Raw genomic sequence first — 15,933 nt, 5'->3', positions numbered from 1 at the left:
TGTAGGGAATCTTGATGGGGTAACTATAGGAGAAATTACTTTGTTATCAACCACTCTTCCGAACGGAGAGTGGTGATGGCATTTAGGTCACCTACGATTGTAGTGTCCGTTACTAGAATTACCGTTTACCTCAAAGGTCGTGGTTTGCTGTTTTAGGGTTTGGTATAGCTTGACACGAAAACGCCTTTTGGTTGGGCTTTCTCTTGGGCTAACCATGTTGTATGCCCCGATTTATTGATTGTAAGATCCGTTCGTTTGATTTAGTCATTGATTGGAAAAGTTGTTGGGTAACTTTGTATAAAAAGCGCCGATCTGATCCGGTTGTGTAGGTGTAGTAGTCACGGGTGGTGCGATTTGGAACTATCTCGTTGATTATTTATGGGTGGGTTGTGATAGTTATTATTATTAACCTAACGATACCTCTATTGGTATTATAATTATTATAATTATTTTGACCTTGTGCTTGACCTTGCCTAGGTTAAGCTTGGGTGTTATAATTATTATAATTCCCTTGACTTTGTCCTTGTCCTTGTCTAAGTGAAGCTTGGTTATAATTGTTTGCTTGCCTAACGTTTTGATTATTGTACCCGGAGGTGTTACTTGTTGATTATTTCTCCAACCTGAAGTTGGGATCTTTGTCTCAAAGGGCGTTAGGAATAGGATAGTTATTAATAGAGTAAACATTATCCCATTCGGTGGTTGTTGTTCATAAGCTAGAGGACAATAATTGTCGAGGGGTGCTCTGGACTCAAACAAAAGTACATGGGTTGGAATTTACATTCATGGCGGGGATAGGCTTTTGTTGAACGTAAATAGCCTCTACTTTTTAGTTAGAGATTCCGAGTAAATTTTTAAGTTCCGGATCGGTTTTATTCTCAAATATACCGTGGCCTTTCTTTGTTGAAGAAGAACTAATTGGCCGGGGGATATCATCACTACCCCCAATTATTATTTCGTTTAGTTTGGTCCTCTAAAAATTTGTAAGCCTCCGTGGCTCCTTTACTTAGAAACTACCCCCAATCATTATGTCAAGGACTTCTTTATGGTGATGTTGAAGTCCTTTGAAAAGGCAACGAACTAACGTGTCTTTTTTGCTAGGTTATGGTGTGGACACTCTATAAGGAGATCGGTGAACGATTCCATGCCTCGTAAAATGATTCATGAGGGTTTGGCCGGAAGAAATGAATCTTGGAAAGCATTTCATCCGTCTTTAGGGGTGGGTAAAAATGTTCCATAAACAAATTTGAACAAGTTTAGCCCACGAGTCCACTGCAATTAGGCTTTGGGCGTTAACCAAGACGCCGCTTTATCGGCTAATGTGAAAGGAAATACCCTTAGTTTAATCTGTTCCGCACCAACCGTAGGATGGTGGAATGTTATAAAGGACTTGTTCAATCCCTACGATGTGTTGGTAAGGTTTTCATGGTCTAGACCATGGAAAACGAATAACAGATTAAATATGTTTGGCGGAATCGAAAAATCCCCTTTAATCGGGTACGCTAGAACGATGCAAGACTTAGGGCTATCGCTCAAAGCTTTGTAGAAGTCGGAGAGAGGAGTCTCTCTTTCTTCAGCCATTATGTCAGGTATGGTTTGTGTGATAGTAGTTAGAGGTGTCGTGGGTGGTGTACTAGATAGACTTGTTTGTTGTGGTGTAATTACGTTTGTTGTTTTTGTTCGACCAGACCTTAATCTCATGCAAGACTAAGTTGAGCTTAACTAACATGCAACACTCCAAACAATTCTGATATACTAGTATAAAACCTCTAACCGGAAAATGCGAGGTATGGAAGAAAGGAATACCTGATAGCGTCCTTGCTTCGCTTATGAATAGCGTCTTGTGTACGCGTGTTCAGTGTAATAAGATATTAGAACACTGAAAAACTTGACAACTCGAAGTTCGAAACAAGCTGTGGAAATCCCGTATTTTCGAGAGAAGGGGCTGGCGCTTCTATCTTGCGTGGCTTCCAAGGTAAAGTCGACCTCGGTAAGATAGCGGCGGGTGGTCTCTTTCTTTTATTGTGGCCTTCAGTGTATAAACGAAGTCCAGTAAGATAGCTGGTCGCTCTCTTTCAAGCTGGGCTTCGGTCGCGTTTTCTCGGCGAATTTTTCCAAAACTGAAAATCCAAAAACCACGGTATGAATCAAACAAGGGTGGGTGGGTGAAATGGGACTTAAAAATAACTAATTATATTATGAAAACAATGCTAAAGTGCAACTAAGATGGCGCATGCCATTTGATAATATGTAAAATGAGTAGTCTACCTACTAAATGAACGATTAATCCAAACGTAAAGTAAACTAGAACTAAGTCTTTTACGAGTCTATTATCAAAGCTTCTACTCTCAATCTTAATTGCACTAAATGGAGTCTGAAGTTCGTTCCACTCCTAGTTCCCTAGCATGGATTGTTTTCTAAGTCTAACTAGGAGCTCTTAAGTCAATGAGAGCTTTACTTAAATATTATACTCACGATACTTAATTAAGATGATTACTAGAAATTAACTACAAATGCTATGGAAATACTATTGTTTGACTCTAGATAAAGAGATTAGAGGGGAATTGAATCCACCTCGAATCCAACTTAACAACCTAAGCGTAGAATGTTGTATCTCAATTCTCACGTTCTTACGCAAGAATTCGAAGTCTAATCCCTAGTGTTCATGGCATTTCTACCAAGTACTAACTAGCATGTGAGGTGCCCACCCCATTCTCATGGCTAAAGCGACCTTCTAGAGTGGAATAGATGCTACAACGTTTCTATACTAAACAACTAAGGTTTCATCAAGGCTTCATCAACCCCTCTAATGGAGGTTTAGCCTTGAGTCATCAATCTAACATTTACCATTGAATCTAAACTAAACATAATGTGAGAAATTGAGAATTACTTAATTTAGCAATAATGAATCTAATTTAATGGTGGAATAAAACAATGACAAGAATTGAATTTAGATCTAAAATGGAAATGACAAATTCGAACTTGATAAAAAAATACTACTTTATTTATCTAATCTATCAAGAACAATGATTCAAGGATTTAATCTAAAACAAGAATTTAAATGGAACTAAAACTTAATTTAATTAATAAAACTAGATCTATAATTCTATATCTTAATTTAGGTCTAACTAGCTACCATTAACAAAGAGCTAAGCTTTTGTTTTTATACATCCAGATCCAAAATTCGTGCATGGGCTTGGAGCCATGGGTTGGGCCAGAGAATCAGGCCCAAAACCCAATTCTTCAAATTCAAAAGGCCTCTTCAGCTGCAGTTAGCTTCCACAGACTTTTCGTCCACTTCTGCTCCTCTGATTGGGTCAAGGCTTGGACCATTGCAAAGCTCTTTCCGAGCGGTCGTTTTGACATAAGGTAGGCCTCAATCCGAGGTCCGAGTCCAAAGATATGGCATTCGAGGAAGTTCTTTGACTTTTGCTCCTTTATCTCGCTAAAAGTGGCATTTCAACAAGATAATGGACTTTGAAGCTCGAAATGCATAAAAACACGTAATCAGTATTAACTCTTACTTATTATTCACATAATTGGTCTAACAGTATGATTATTAAGGGGTTAAAACTACAGTTTTGGGCTCTTATCACTTTGCCTTTTTTTTTTCATTTTCTATTATATATTTTGTGATGTTATTTTTTGTATAATTTAATTTTCCACATGTAATTTGTTTTGGTTTGGTATATAATTTATTTAAGCCCAACGTCCACTTTAACTGAATCTCGTTATTATATATATAGTGTTAAAAATTTATAAATTCATAAATTTAATTAGAATATGTCGTAATTATTGTGGTCAGAATAGTGATTTTTGGAATTCTTGACTATGAATAAATGTTTAAATCCCATTGTGGATGACGCATCAAATCGAAAGGGTTTTAGAAAAATCGTTTTCGGTGGAAACTATTATTTTTAGCAATTTAGTTTTTTGTCTCATATTTTTTTTTTTCATAATTAGCTATATTGTTTAGGAAAAGTTAGAGACTCTGTGAAACTCTATATGGGATTATTTTTCTGTAATTAGTTATAGTATTTAGGAAAAGTTATAGACTCTCTGAAACTTTAGATGAGATTGTTTTCTTATTTATATACTACTTTTTTATAAGTAGTAATAGAGTTTAGAAAAAACTGGAGTCCCTGCAAGTGTTCTAAAAAATAGACTGGTGAGGGTATAACTATAATATAGATCTAAAGAATTGGAATACGTCGTAATTATTGTCAGCTGTAGTTGTGATTTTTTTAATCCTTAACTGAATAAATGTCTAAATCACACAGTGGATGGCGCATCAAATCGAAAGGGTTTTAGAAAAATCGTTTTAAGTGGAAGTTATTGTTTTTAACAATTTAGTTTTTTGTTTCCTTTTTTTTTTTTTTCCGTAATTAGCTATATTGTTTAAGAAAAGTTGGAGATTCGGTGAAATTCTAGATGAGATAGTTTTTTCATAATTAGCTATAGTGTTTAAGAAAAGTTTGAGAGTCTGTGAAACTATAGATGGGATTGTTTTCTTATTTATATCCTACTTTTTATATTTAGTAATAGAGTTTAGAAAAAATTAGAATGTATAACTATAATATATATTTAAGGAGAAAGATAAATATTTGTTTTTTATTTTATCTCCTACTTTTTCTTAATTAGTTATGACACGTGGACACTCTAGAAACGATTTCTCAATTGAAGAGGGTAGAGCTATAATATATATATAAATATAAGAGAAATGATTTTGATTAGTGGACTAATTATATTCTACAGAGTGTAAGAGGAGTCTTGTAACTACAGGTGATATATCACATTCACTTTTTTCCCCTTTTTCCATATTATTACAAAGTTCATGTATTGGAATTCGGAAGGACAAGTAAGAATTGTGAATCCAATCATGGGCTCCAGTTGGAAAGTGGTGAGCTCTTGAACCCAGCTAAGACCACGTCAAATTAAACCCACTAGCAATGCATTTAATCAAGGTGATAGTGTGGCACACTTCAAAGATCATTTATCTTTAAATTAGGGTTGCGGTATTTACACCCCACTTCATGAGATTGACAACTCTTTGACCAATTTCAAGATATTGGCACATCTCTATTAATATTTAATCATATACAAATTCACTCACGGTAAAAAATTGTCGCGAAAAGGTAATGCTTACAATAGGGAGTTGCCGTGAGATGGCAAATCCATAAAAGATTGTTGTCGTGAATTCTTTTTTATTAAAATTTTTTTTTATAGCCACCACAAAAAAAGTCAGTTGCTGCGAGATGGTTATGTTCCCCAAAATAGAGTATTTGTTTGTATTAATTATCAAAACTCTTCTTTATCAACTTGATCATAAATTTTTCCTTAGGGCGAATGAAAAAATTTGTCTCGAGATAACAAGGTATATACCTCGATTGTACATTTTTTTTTCATGGGTTTGGTGTTGTTCTTAGAGCGTATGAGGAAGCTCTAAAGAAGAAGATGAGATATCTGTATGCCGTGTGTTCAAAATTTGAAGCGAAAAAAAAATAACAAAAAAATCTTCCACAGAAACTCGTTGTCGTGGAATATGAGATCTCGTAGCAATTCGATGCCGTGGAATGTGAGATCTCTCGACAACTTAATGCCGTGGAACTATCGGGCAAGTAGGGTGTAAAAGGATATATAGGAAATAACTATTATTCATGTACCCTTTTGTAAAATCGGTGTCAATCCCATAAAGTGGAGTGTAAATACCACCACCCTTAAATTAAGTGTAGATTATATACCAGGTGCTTTCCTATAATCCTATACAACCAGCCCGCATGTTTCTCAGTTTCTACTTGTATCTATGTGCCGAATGGATATGAAGTATGCACCATATGCCTCATGGCTGGATTGAAGTCTCTAGCTGAAAATGTTAATGAGGTAGTCAGAATCACCAAATCGGCTTAACTCAGGTGTTCCTTGTCCAGAATTTACCCAAGTCTTGTCAAACAATAATGGCCCACTAGGCGCAAATACAACCATATGGCATGCAAAGAATGAATATTGACTACCTAACAAACACCTTGAGGTACAAGCTTAGTGCGTCTTATTCTTTTGACTAGCTTGTTTCTTTCTTTTTCTTAATTCCATCATTGTTGTTTGGTTAATTAAGCAACCCTTTATTTCAATCAGTCAGTCACTCCCTTCTCCAACACTTAACCAACTAACTAACACTCACACCAAACCAACAAACAATTTCCAATTTTTGGCACTGGCCTTGCACTTAAAGAAACAGAAAGATCGACATGGACAAATCATTGTAAAAGGTATAACTAGGCCGGTATAGTATAAAGTGGGTGAAGGTGCATAGGTAGTTAAAACTTGAAAGATACATACATTCCTCCCCCCACCTTCATTCAAAATTCGAACTCATCATTCCAACATTATACCAAGTACCAACTATTTTATTTCATCTCAATTCACTCTCTCTCCTGGCCTATATCTATATCTTGCTTTTGTATCCAGTTAGGAAATAAAAAAGATGCTTGGATGAAGAACACAAGAAGCATTGCTTGGTCAGTATAGGAAGATAGAGGAATTAAAGAAGAAGAATTTGAGAATGACTACTGCTAGATTCATCAAGTGTGTGACAATAGGGGATGGAGCTGTAGGAAAAACTTGCATGCTCATCTCATACACAAGTAACACATTCCCTACGGTATTAATCTGTTACCCTGACGATTATTCTGATTTTTAGCCTTAATCCTCAAGTGGTTATAGTGATTTTGAGACAAAGATATAATTGTAAGGTGGCATTTTTCTTTACTTTTTTCCTTACTTTGCAATAGGATTATGTTCCGACGGTGTTTGACAACTTCAGTGCTAATGTTGTCGTTGATGGGAGCACGGTGAACCTTGGATTATGGGATACTGCAGGTGAGTCTGCACTTCATTAAATTACCAACAAATGGTATTGTTTCCAATATCATGTCCTCAAGCCCAAATTGTGTTGAAGTTTGGCCGTTTATGCATATATACTTCTGTTTATTACAGGGCAAGAAGATTACAACAGGCTAAGGCCTCTAAGTTATAGAGGTGCAGATGTATTTCTGTTGGCCTTTTCTCTTATTAGCAAGGCCAGCTATGAAAACGTCGCTAAGAAGGTTATATCCCTTTGTGCGCGTCTCTTGTCTAATACTGTTTCTTCGCTCTTCTTTTTCTTTTTCTTTGTTGATGTTCACGCAACGACAGCACATTTTCTAACCATCTATAAACTGATAGAATATTGGTTTTTCCGACGCAGTGGATCCCTGAGCTCAGACATTATGCTCCTACTGTACCAATCGTACTGGTGGGAACTAAGCTGGGTAAGACGAACAAATCAATTTCAAAAGTTCCAATTCAGCTAGAGCAAGTTCACTTTATCTTATTCAGGAAAAGTTACATTTGATCATCGTATGTACTTCAAATCAAAATATGAGTGCTACTACTGTGCTAGTGATCATTTAGTTACACACTTATTTTAGTCCCAAGAGTCTAGTAATAATGATTCGCCAGTTCAATTCCTGCACCTATTACTCATTGTCCATGAGTGCCGAAATTCAGATCAATCACTGAAGTATTTGATGTCCTGTTTCTACATATGAGAGCAGATTTACGTGAAGACAAGCAATATTTGCTCGACCATCCAAGTGCAACACCAATTAGTACTGTTCATGTAAGTTACGGATAAATATTACAAATGAAAATTCAACTCATGTAGTTCAATCCATATTACTTCTTTTTATGTAATATTCAGTATTGCTGTGTAATAATTGGGCAGGGTGAAGAAATGAGAAAGGCTATAGGTGCATCCATGTACGTTGAGTGCAGCTCCAAAACTCAACAGGTAGGTTAGTTTTGTTTGATTATATTATCCACATTATTATGTCACAATATCTTCGAGTTCCTGATCTTCTAGTGTAGTCACAGCAACTCATTCAGTATTGAGTTTTCCTAGTCTGTAGGCTTGATTGCATTCTAGGCCGATTGCCACCCTGCTGTGACATAATTTATATCAGCATTTAGGTAAAAAGTATCTTTTATGATATCATCTAAACATATCTTCGTTTTGATTGTATAGAACGTGAAGGCCGTGTTTGATGCTGCGATCAAAGTTGTCTTGAGACCCCCAAAACCGAAGAGAAAGCGGCCAAAGCCGCCAAAGCAATGCTTCTTTCTATGAATGAAATTTCATGCCGGTTCTTACTTCAATTTTACTTGTAATTCGATCTAATATGTTTTCTTCTCAATTGGCCCAAAACTCAGTTCAGAAATATGTAATGTCATTAGTTGTTCCTCTGCTAGCTGCTAATGGTTTCATAGCAGTTGCAGTATATGTATTGTTGTTTATGGGGAATGCCCAATAGTCAAATACTATAAGAATCCTAAGAAACAGAAAACCTTGTTTCTCTATGACATTGAAAATTGCATATGGTTTTACAAACTTTTTTGTTGTATTGGTATCATTTTACGATCAGGATATAACTTTTCTGTGTAAGGTGGTGTGAGTTTCACTATAGGGTGCCGGTCATGTGGTTCTTGTTGTTTCTCAGGGGGTTGTGCTTAGGAGAGGGTTTATACAGTTATTTCAGATGGTTTCTATTTTTCACACCATAAATGTATTGTCATTACTGTTATCGTGGTTCTGCATTTCATTGGGGACATCTTTATATTCGAGTTATCTATATCGAACCATGTGGAAGGAAATGCGTTAATCAAAGAAAAGAAGTTTTTTTTGAAACAATGATAGGTTCAGGCAGACCCGGCCTACCTGTTAATTAAACTTCAAAGAGTTACATACCTCCCAAGAGTATGATCGTTAGAGGGAGAATTCTTAGTACAACAACACTAGGCTCGATCTAAGCCTAACAATCATGAAAAATTCATGAACATAGCCTACTCAGGGTACACACACAGAATTAATGACATAGAAACATCTAACGTCTGCCACCAAACAAAAATTCCTTAGATGTTTCTGCGCATTCTCAAAATTGTAGAAAAATGTCCCACATTCACAACAAGCATATGTTAGACCAAGAGTATCATCTAAAATTTCTTTGATGTATCCATCAAGGTTCTTACTTTATATCTTGCCTTGGAAGCTTGCTTAATCATAGCTAAGGTAAGACTAATTTCCCCAACTAAGCGTCCCCTGACCATATTTGGAGAGGGTTTTTTGCTAGTTCTCTTTGACCTAACCGTAGTCCATTCCTCAGCTTGAGCTTCCTTTTGAACTCTCGACCTTGTACCAAGTGGAGAGATAGGCTGCACTTTATACCTCGTATCTTGTTCAATAATGGGAGCACAATTAATCCTGGCCTGCTCACCAATCAAGAGGTTATGGGAAGCATTTGTAGCAGATCCACCTGAACTGGAGCAGTATCCACTTGAACAACATCCACTTGCATTGAACAACAACATCCAAGTCTGCATACATTACAAATTTTAGCATTCATATGTGCAAAATTAAAGCCTCATATTGAGGAGTATCTTTAGCTGGTGCCTCATCTATATGTGCACCAACTACAACCTCCTCAACTAAACCTCTAGCAGTGTCTTCATTGGTGTTAGCAGCCATAAGAGAACCACCCGCAACCTTAGCAACTTGAGATGTAGAAGTAGCCACATTAATGATTTCAGCAATGCCCGCATGATTTGGTGCAACAACCTCATGAGAACAACCATCACCTATGGGGATCCCATGCAAGTCATTAGCACCACTCACACTAGTGTCTTTTCCAAGTGTTTTTCCTATTTCTTTTTCTTCTCAGCTTAGCTTTCGGTGCTTCAGTAACCAGATGCTTGTTCAACTCTTTCTCAATTCTAGCGTCTCTTTCTGCTCTCAAGTCTTTATCAGGCATCATCTCTTTCTGGAGCACTTTGCATTCACTCATCGTATGTTCGATGGATTTGCAATGTGTACAGAATTTTGGGAGTCTCGATAGTTTGATCTCCTGTAAAAATCCTTCCTATTTTCTACCTCAACATGCAAGTATTTGCGGTTGGAATGGGTTTAGAAGTCTAGGTTCACCAAAACACTAGCATGAAACCCGAAATCCGGCCCTAGCTTACTGCCATAGGCTTGTCTATTCCAATGGGATAGCCAATGCAATACCCATTGCGATCAAGATTTCATAATCCCAAAATTGTTGCTTGAGTTTAGGGAACTTTACCCATACCATTGAATGAGAGATACGCTGGATTTCTAGATCGAAATAAGGTTCCCACTTCATTAGCCTCAAAATTTGATTTTCGAACCTCCATGGTCCTCCACTCCAAATTTTGACGAAATCCGCTTCACACCACGTTCCAAAGCTTTTTTTCGTATTTGATTGAAGGAATATTTCCTTCCATACCAGGGATAGGGAGCTCAGAAATGTCAAGCTCCATTATTGCATTTGCCTTGACTTTATCTTAAGAGGTGACTCGTCGAGCATTAGCATCGTGCTCACCATTACCCACAAAAGTGTTGCCAATTATACCTCCAACAAAAGGATGAGTTGAATCATCCCTTTGGTTGCGCGTGATGATCGGGTTTTCAAACTCGTACAGATCCATTTAGTTTGGATGTTGAGCTTCCTCACCAAAACTTACTCAAACATGCTCAAATGGATCTGTTTATCATAAAGAGATTCGTTGTTCCTGACCCTGCTTCACCTTAATTGTTATTTAAACAAAAAGATCACAATAAACTTTTGGTAAAAGAAAGTTATGTCTTGGTCCGAGTGGGGATAGCATTTCTCTTCTGCATGTTAAAATCTTATTCTTTTTCCCATAATCCTAATATCATAGTCACTAGCAACTCTAATATAATCATTGTTTGACAACATTGGTCAGGCTCTTGCTCGATCTGAGGCTGGAGTAGGGGTGACTTCGGATCGGATTTACCTCTTTTGGAAAATTTTTCCAAATATTTTCGGAACCCAATATGCGAGCCAAATCAGATCCAATTTTTTTTTCGGAATTAAAATATTTGTCCAAATTCGGAAACTTCATAAATTTTGGAATAACTTGAAAATTTTGGAATTCTTGGTAGATTTCATAAATCTCTGTACTTTCCACTATTTTTGGAAAAGAAAATTTGACTAAACCAATTTAAAACTTCAAAAAATCAAAACTTTACACGTCAGAAACTAAAAAAGAAATATTATAGGAAATGTTCTTATGAAAAGTTAATTTAAGAACCCTACTTACCATGGTGAGGGAGAAAAGTGTTTGAGAGTGTGGGAGAGAGGGAGTGAAGTAGTTACAAAGATTTTTTTTTTTTTTTTTTTTTTTTTTTTTTAATCAACGATATTTATATATATTTAGTTAGATGACTAAGAATGTACAAATGGGTAAGGATGTCCTGTCTTTTTCCAAGACCACCATTAGCCATTGAGGGAGTGGATCTTCCCAGAGGAATGATTCTCCTAGAGCTATTGCTTTCTTAGAAATTAAGTCTGCTATGCCATTTATGTTACGGCTACAAAAGATAATGTTAAAATGTACAAATTTAGATGCAAGAGATCTGATATCCCTGATGATATCTTTAGATCGCCAAGATAGATTGGATGATCTGGTAGCCCATTCCACTGTGATTGCTTGAGCATCGATCTCCACCTCTAGGTGAGTGACTTGTCGATCTAAGGCCCATTGGGTGGCCAGTAGAACCCCTCGGCATTCAGCCTCCTCTGCGGTGGTGGCATGTCCTGTCCAAGTACCTGCTGCTAAGACGTTTCTGTTAGAGTTGCGCAGAATGAAGCCTATACCGAATGTGAATGTTTGGAGAGTGAAAGAAGCATCTACATTTATTTTAAGGAAAGGTGGTTTTGGTGGTTGCCACAAAGGGGTGGTAGTTTGTTCTAGTGGTTTGGTTTGGGTTGGTAGGGTAGTGGTATGTTGGTTAGTGTGATTTTTGGAAGTTTGACTTGCTTTTGTTATCTGCATAATGCGGCTGCTGTTAGGGATCTTTTTTTCAAAAGCTGTTTTGCATCTTTCTTTCCATATAAGCCAGGTGATATTGACACAGTAGGTACTCCACTCATCTAGGTAGAAGCCCCAATTTTTTGGAGGGGAAATCCACATTTTTATCCAGTCTTTAGGACTTAGGTGACGCATGCGATCAAGTTGGAAGCTCCAGTTGGAGGCATACCAACATCCCCTTGTGAAAGGGCATTCAAGCAGCATATGATGAAGCGTCTCATTGGGGTAGTTACAAATAGGACATGACGTGGTTGCAACAGTTATATGAGTTGCGATCTTGGCTCTTGTTGGTGCGAAATCATGGTAGCATTTCCATGTGAAGTTTAGAGCCCGAGGTGAGCTTTTCACGTGCCAAATCTTAGGCCCAATGGGGTCGTGTGCATGGATGGGAGGATCATAATTAGAGAGTTTTTTATAGATCGATCAAGTTGTGAAGGCTCCCTTTTTTGTGAGAGACCATTGAAGCTGATCAGTTAAGTCATTGTGACTTAGGTGAATGGTTGTGATTTGACGAGAAGTTTGCGCGTCGAAGAGAGTGTTAATGAGGGGGATTTTCCAGGTTGTGTTGGAAGGATGAATGAGGTCTTGAACACAGGTGGTTGGGAGGTGAATATTAGTAGCATCTGCCCTTCTGGTGGGAGGTAGACCCGGGATCCAGTTGTCATCCCAGATGGAGATATTGGAGCCATTACCCACTCTCCAGATAGAATTTTTTTGAACAAGTTTTAGACCAGTAGTGACACTTTTCCACAGCCAAGAAGATCCTTGCTTTGAAATAGAGTGTAAAGCATCAACATGAGGGAAATACTTAGCTTTCAAGACCTTAGCCCAGAGGGAGTTGGGTTCTTTAATAAGACGCCAGGCCAACTTTGAGATCATCGCCAAGTTTGCATTTTTGAAATTTCTAATTCCTAAACCCCCGTTACTTTTAGATTTGCAAATGAATTTCCAGCTTTTAAGATATAGGCCATGGTTTTGATTGTTTGTATCCCCATTTTTCCCTTTCCCCCACCAGAAGTCTCTTTGCAGAGAATCACATTTTTTTTGTAATGATTTTAGGGATTAAGAAGCATGCCATTTGGTACGTAGGAATGGCTGAAGTGACAGATTTGATTAAAACTGTTTTGCCTGCTTGAGACAGAAGTTTACTTTTCCAACCATCAATCCTTGATTCAACCTTTGGAATAAGGGAATCAAACATTTGCAATTTTGTCTTACCCAAGAAAAGAGGGCAGCCAAGATACTTATCAGAAGAGGAGATGATGTTCATACCAAGGATACGTCGAATAGAATATTTGTGGGAATGGTTGAGATTGGCACTGAAGTGGACACCCGATTTTTCATAGTTAATCGTTTGCCCTGTTATTTTAGAAAACTCCTCAAGGGTGTCAATTAACTCAGTTGCCTCTTGATCTGTAGCCCGACAGAACAGGAAACTGTCATCTGCAAACAGAAGGTGAGATATCTCAGGGCTATTACGAGATGCATGGATGCCATGCAACTTACCTTGTTCCTGTTTGGCATTAAGAAGGCGCGTTAGAACCTCCATGCAGAGAATAAAGAGTAGGGGTGACAAGGGGTCACCCTGTCTTAGTCCTCTGGATGGTTTGAAAAAGCCGAATGGAGAGCCATTAAGAAGGATAGAATAATTTGTGGTTTTGATGCAATTAGAAATCGTAGATATCCATTTGCTACTAAACCCCAAGTTATCCATAATCTTAAGTAATGGATCCCATTCGATTCGATCAAAGGCTTTGGACATGTCCAACTTAATGGCCATGAGACCACTACGATCCTGTTTATGCTTCATGGTATGCAAGAGCTCGTGGGCAATGATGATATTATCAGTTATTTGACGTTGAGGTAGGAATGCGCTTTGGAGAGGGAGATGATGTTCTGAAGAATGGGTTTTAGTCTGGCAGCCAAGATCTTGGTTATAATCTTGTAGGAAACATTGCAAAGACTAATGAGACGGAAGTGAGACGGGGTTGTTGGGTGTTGAATCTTGGGAATGAGGACAATGTTGGTGGAGTTAATGGATGCAAGAGAGATATTGTTGATGAAAAACTCTCTAACAAAATTACATATGTCAGTCTTGACTATGTCCCAAGAGTTAAGGTTGGTAGAAAAGGCTTGGGAAGCCGTTAGGACCAGGTGCTTTCATAGCACCAATGTTGAAAACAGCAGCCCGTATCTCAGTGTACTATGGGCAGTCGGTCAAGGACAAGTTGTCATCATCTGTTACCGACTGTTGGAACAAGTGTGAAAGGTCTAGCTGTTCTGGGTGGGAGGTTTCAAGAATATTTGAGAAGTGATTCTCAAGAAGGTGTCCTAACTCAGTTCTACCCGATACCCAGTTGCCAGTTTCATCTTTTAGCCAGTCAATCTTATTACGTTTCCGCCTGTAAACAGTTTTCATATGAAAGAACCGCGTGTTACGGTCACCTTCTTTAACAATCTGGTCACTAGATTTTTGTTTCCAATGAATCTCTTCACGTTTATAGTTCTCATCTAGTTGTGAGTGGAGGCTTTTAAGCTTAAGGATTGAAACAGGAGTAGGATCCAAGTTCTGTTCATTCTGAATATCTTTTTTGAGAGTTTCTTTTATGGTGAATATATTACCAAAGTGATTTTTGTTCCATATTTTAAGAGCTTTTTTTGTTTTGTTGAGGTTGAAACCTAAGTGAGAGGCAGTGTTGGTGAAGTGGGATTGGCGCCACGTAGAAGTGATCACCTCAGGGTAGGTGTCATCACAAATCCACATTGCCTGAAAATGGAAAGGACGAAAAATTGTATGGGTTTGGGGTAGAGTGTCAAGTAGGATGGCTGAATGATCAGATGAGATGGTTGGGATGTGGGTGAGATTAGCTTCCGGGTAAATGAGCATCCATTCCGCATTAGCAAGACTGCGATCCAATCGTTTTTTGACGGAACCTAGTCCTGCTTGTTTATTCCACCAAGTGAAGGGGTTACCAGAGAATCCTATGTCAATGAGGCCAGCTTCTTGGATGAGATTGTGAGCTATGACACTCTCATTTGGGGTGTAAGGACCACCCCCACACTTTTCAGATTTATCCAGAATCATGTTTAGATCTCCTATGATGACCCAAGGGAGGGCGTAGTCGTTAGAAAGGGTATGAAGGAATTCCCAGCTATGATGTTTAAGGTTCGGGTACGGACTTCCATAGAAACAAGAGAGAATCCAGGGATGTCCATTTGGGTCAGAACTGACCATCATTGCAATCATGTATTTACCTTTAAAAATGGGTCGGAGATGAATATTATCTTTCCAAAATAAGCACAAGCCTCCTGCTGTACCTATTGGGTCTACTATGTTTGAGTTGGGGTAATTTATTTTGGATTTGAGTAAAAGTATGTGTGCCTGGGAGCATTTCGTTTCTGATAGAAATATGATGTCTGGATTGTGGGTTGATATAAGGTCCAGTAGCTCATTAATCGTAGAGGTACCCCCGCTGCCTCTACAATTCTAGGAGAGAATTTTCATAATGATCTTGGGGGTTGTTCTGGTACAGCCGCCAAACCGCGAAAGTTGTGTAAATGCAAATAACGGGAAAAAGTACGAAATCTGGAAAAAGTTGGTTGTGAATGTACCTCAGTATTTCCTTGTCGAATTGCAGTGTTCATCCGCACAAGAAATTCCGAAGAAAGAGCCATACTAACTTCTTCAAGACCAGTAAGAACATTGCCGATATCGCTTTGTTTATAGTGATCATGCCTGAAAACCCAAGAGCCATGTTGGTAGTAGTTATTTGTTGCATGAGAGTGTGTTGTAGCCTGGATACCTTGTATCTCTTGTGCATTGACCTCCTGAGCATTTCGACCAGCAGTTTGCTGATAGTAGTTGTTTGGAGTTGTTCCCATAGTGTAGTTGTTTGGAGTGATTGATGTTTCTCCCCCCATAAGCCCATAGTCCAGAGCCACTGTACCGGTGGTCATTCCAAGTAACCCAGAGTTGGTATTGATGTTGGG

The 15,933-nt window shown here is 38.1% G+C and overlaps 2 protein-coding genes across 2 annotated transcripts; one reads left to right on the top strand and one right to left on the bottom strand.

Moving 5' to 3' along the window:
• Positions 1–6,349: 6,349 nt before the first annotated feature.
• Positions 6,350–8,394, top strand: LOC147476739 (rac-like GTP-binding protein RAC2). The gene is made up of 7 exons (XM_086583931.1): positions 6,350–6,655; positions 6,786–6,873; positions 6,991–7,100; positions 7,241–7,304; positions 7,590–7,654; positions 7,760–7,825; positions 8,060–8,394. Exons 1-7 carry the CDS (start codon positions 6,557–6,559, stop codon positions 8,159–8,161), a joined length of 594 nt encoding a protein of 197 aa, XP_086440057.1. The 5' UTR covers positions 6,350–6,556; the 3' UTR covers positions 8,162–8,394.
• A 5,752-nt stretch (positions 8,395–14,146) lies between these two features.
• Positions 14,147–15,028, bottom strand: LOC147476738 (uncharacterized). Its single transcript, XM_086585809.1, has one exon. It carries the CDS (start codon positions 15,026–15,028, stop codon positions 14,147–14,149), a length of 882 nt encoding a protein of 293 aa, XP_086441935.1.
• Positions 15,029–15,933: the final 905 nt, after the last annotated feature.

This window comes from Coptis chinensis, chromosome 9, assembly GCF_015680905.1.
Source record: "Coptis chinensis isolate HL-2020 chromosome 9, ASM1568090v1, whole genome shotgun sequence".
Lineage (NCBI taxonomy): Eukaryota > Viridiplantae > Streptophyta > Magnoliopsida > Ranunculales > Ranunculaceae > Coptis > Coptis chinensis.
This window is presented reverse-complemented; position numbering and strand designations above follow the sequence as displayed.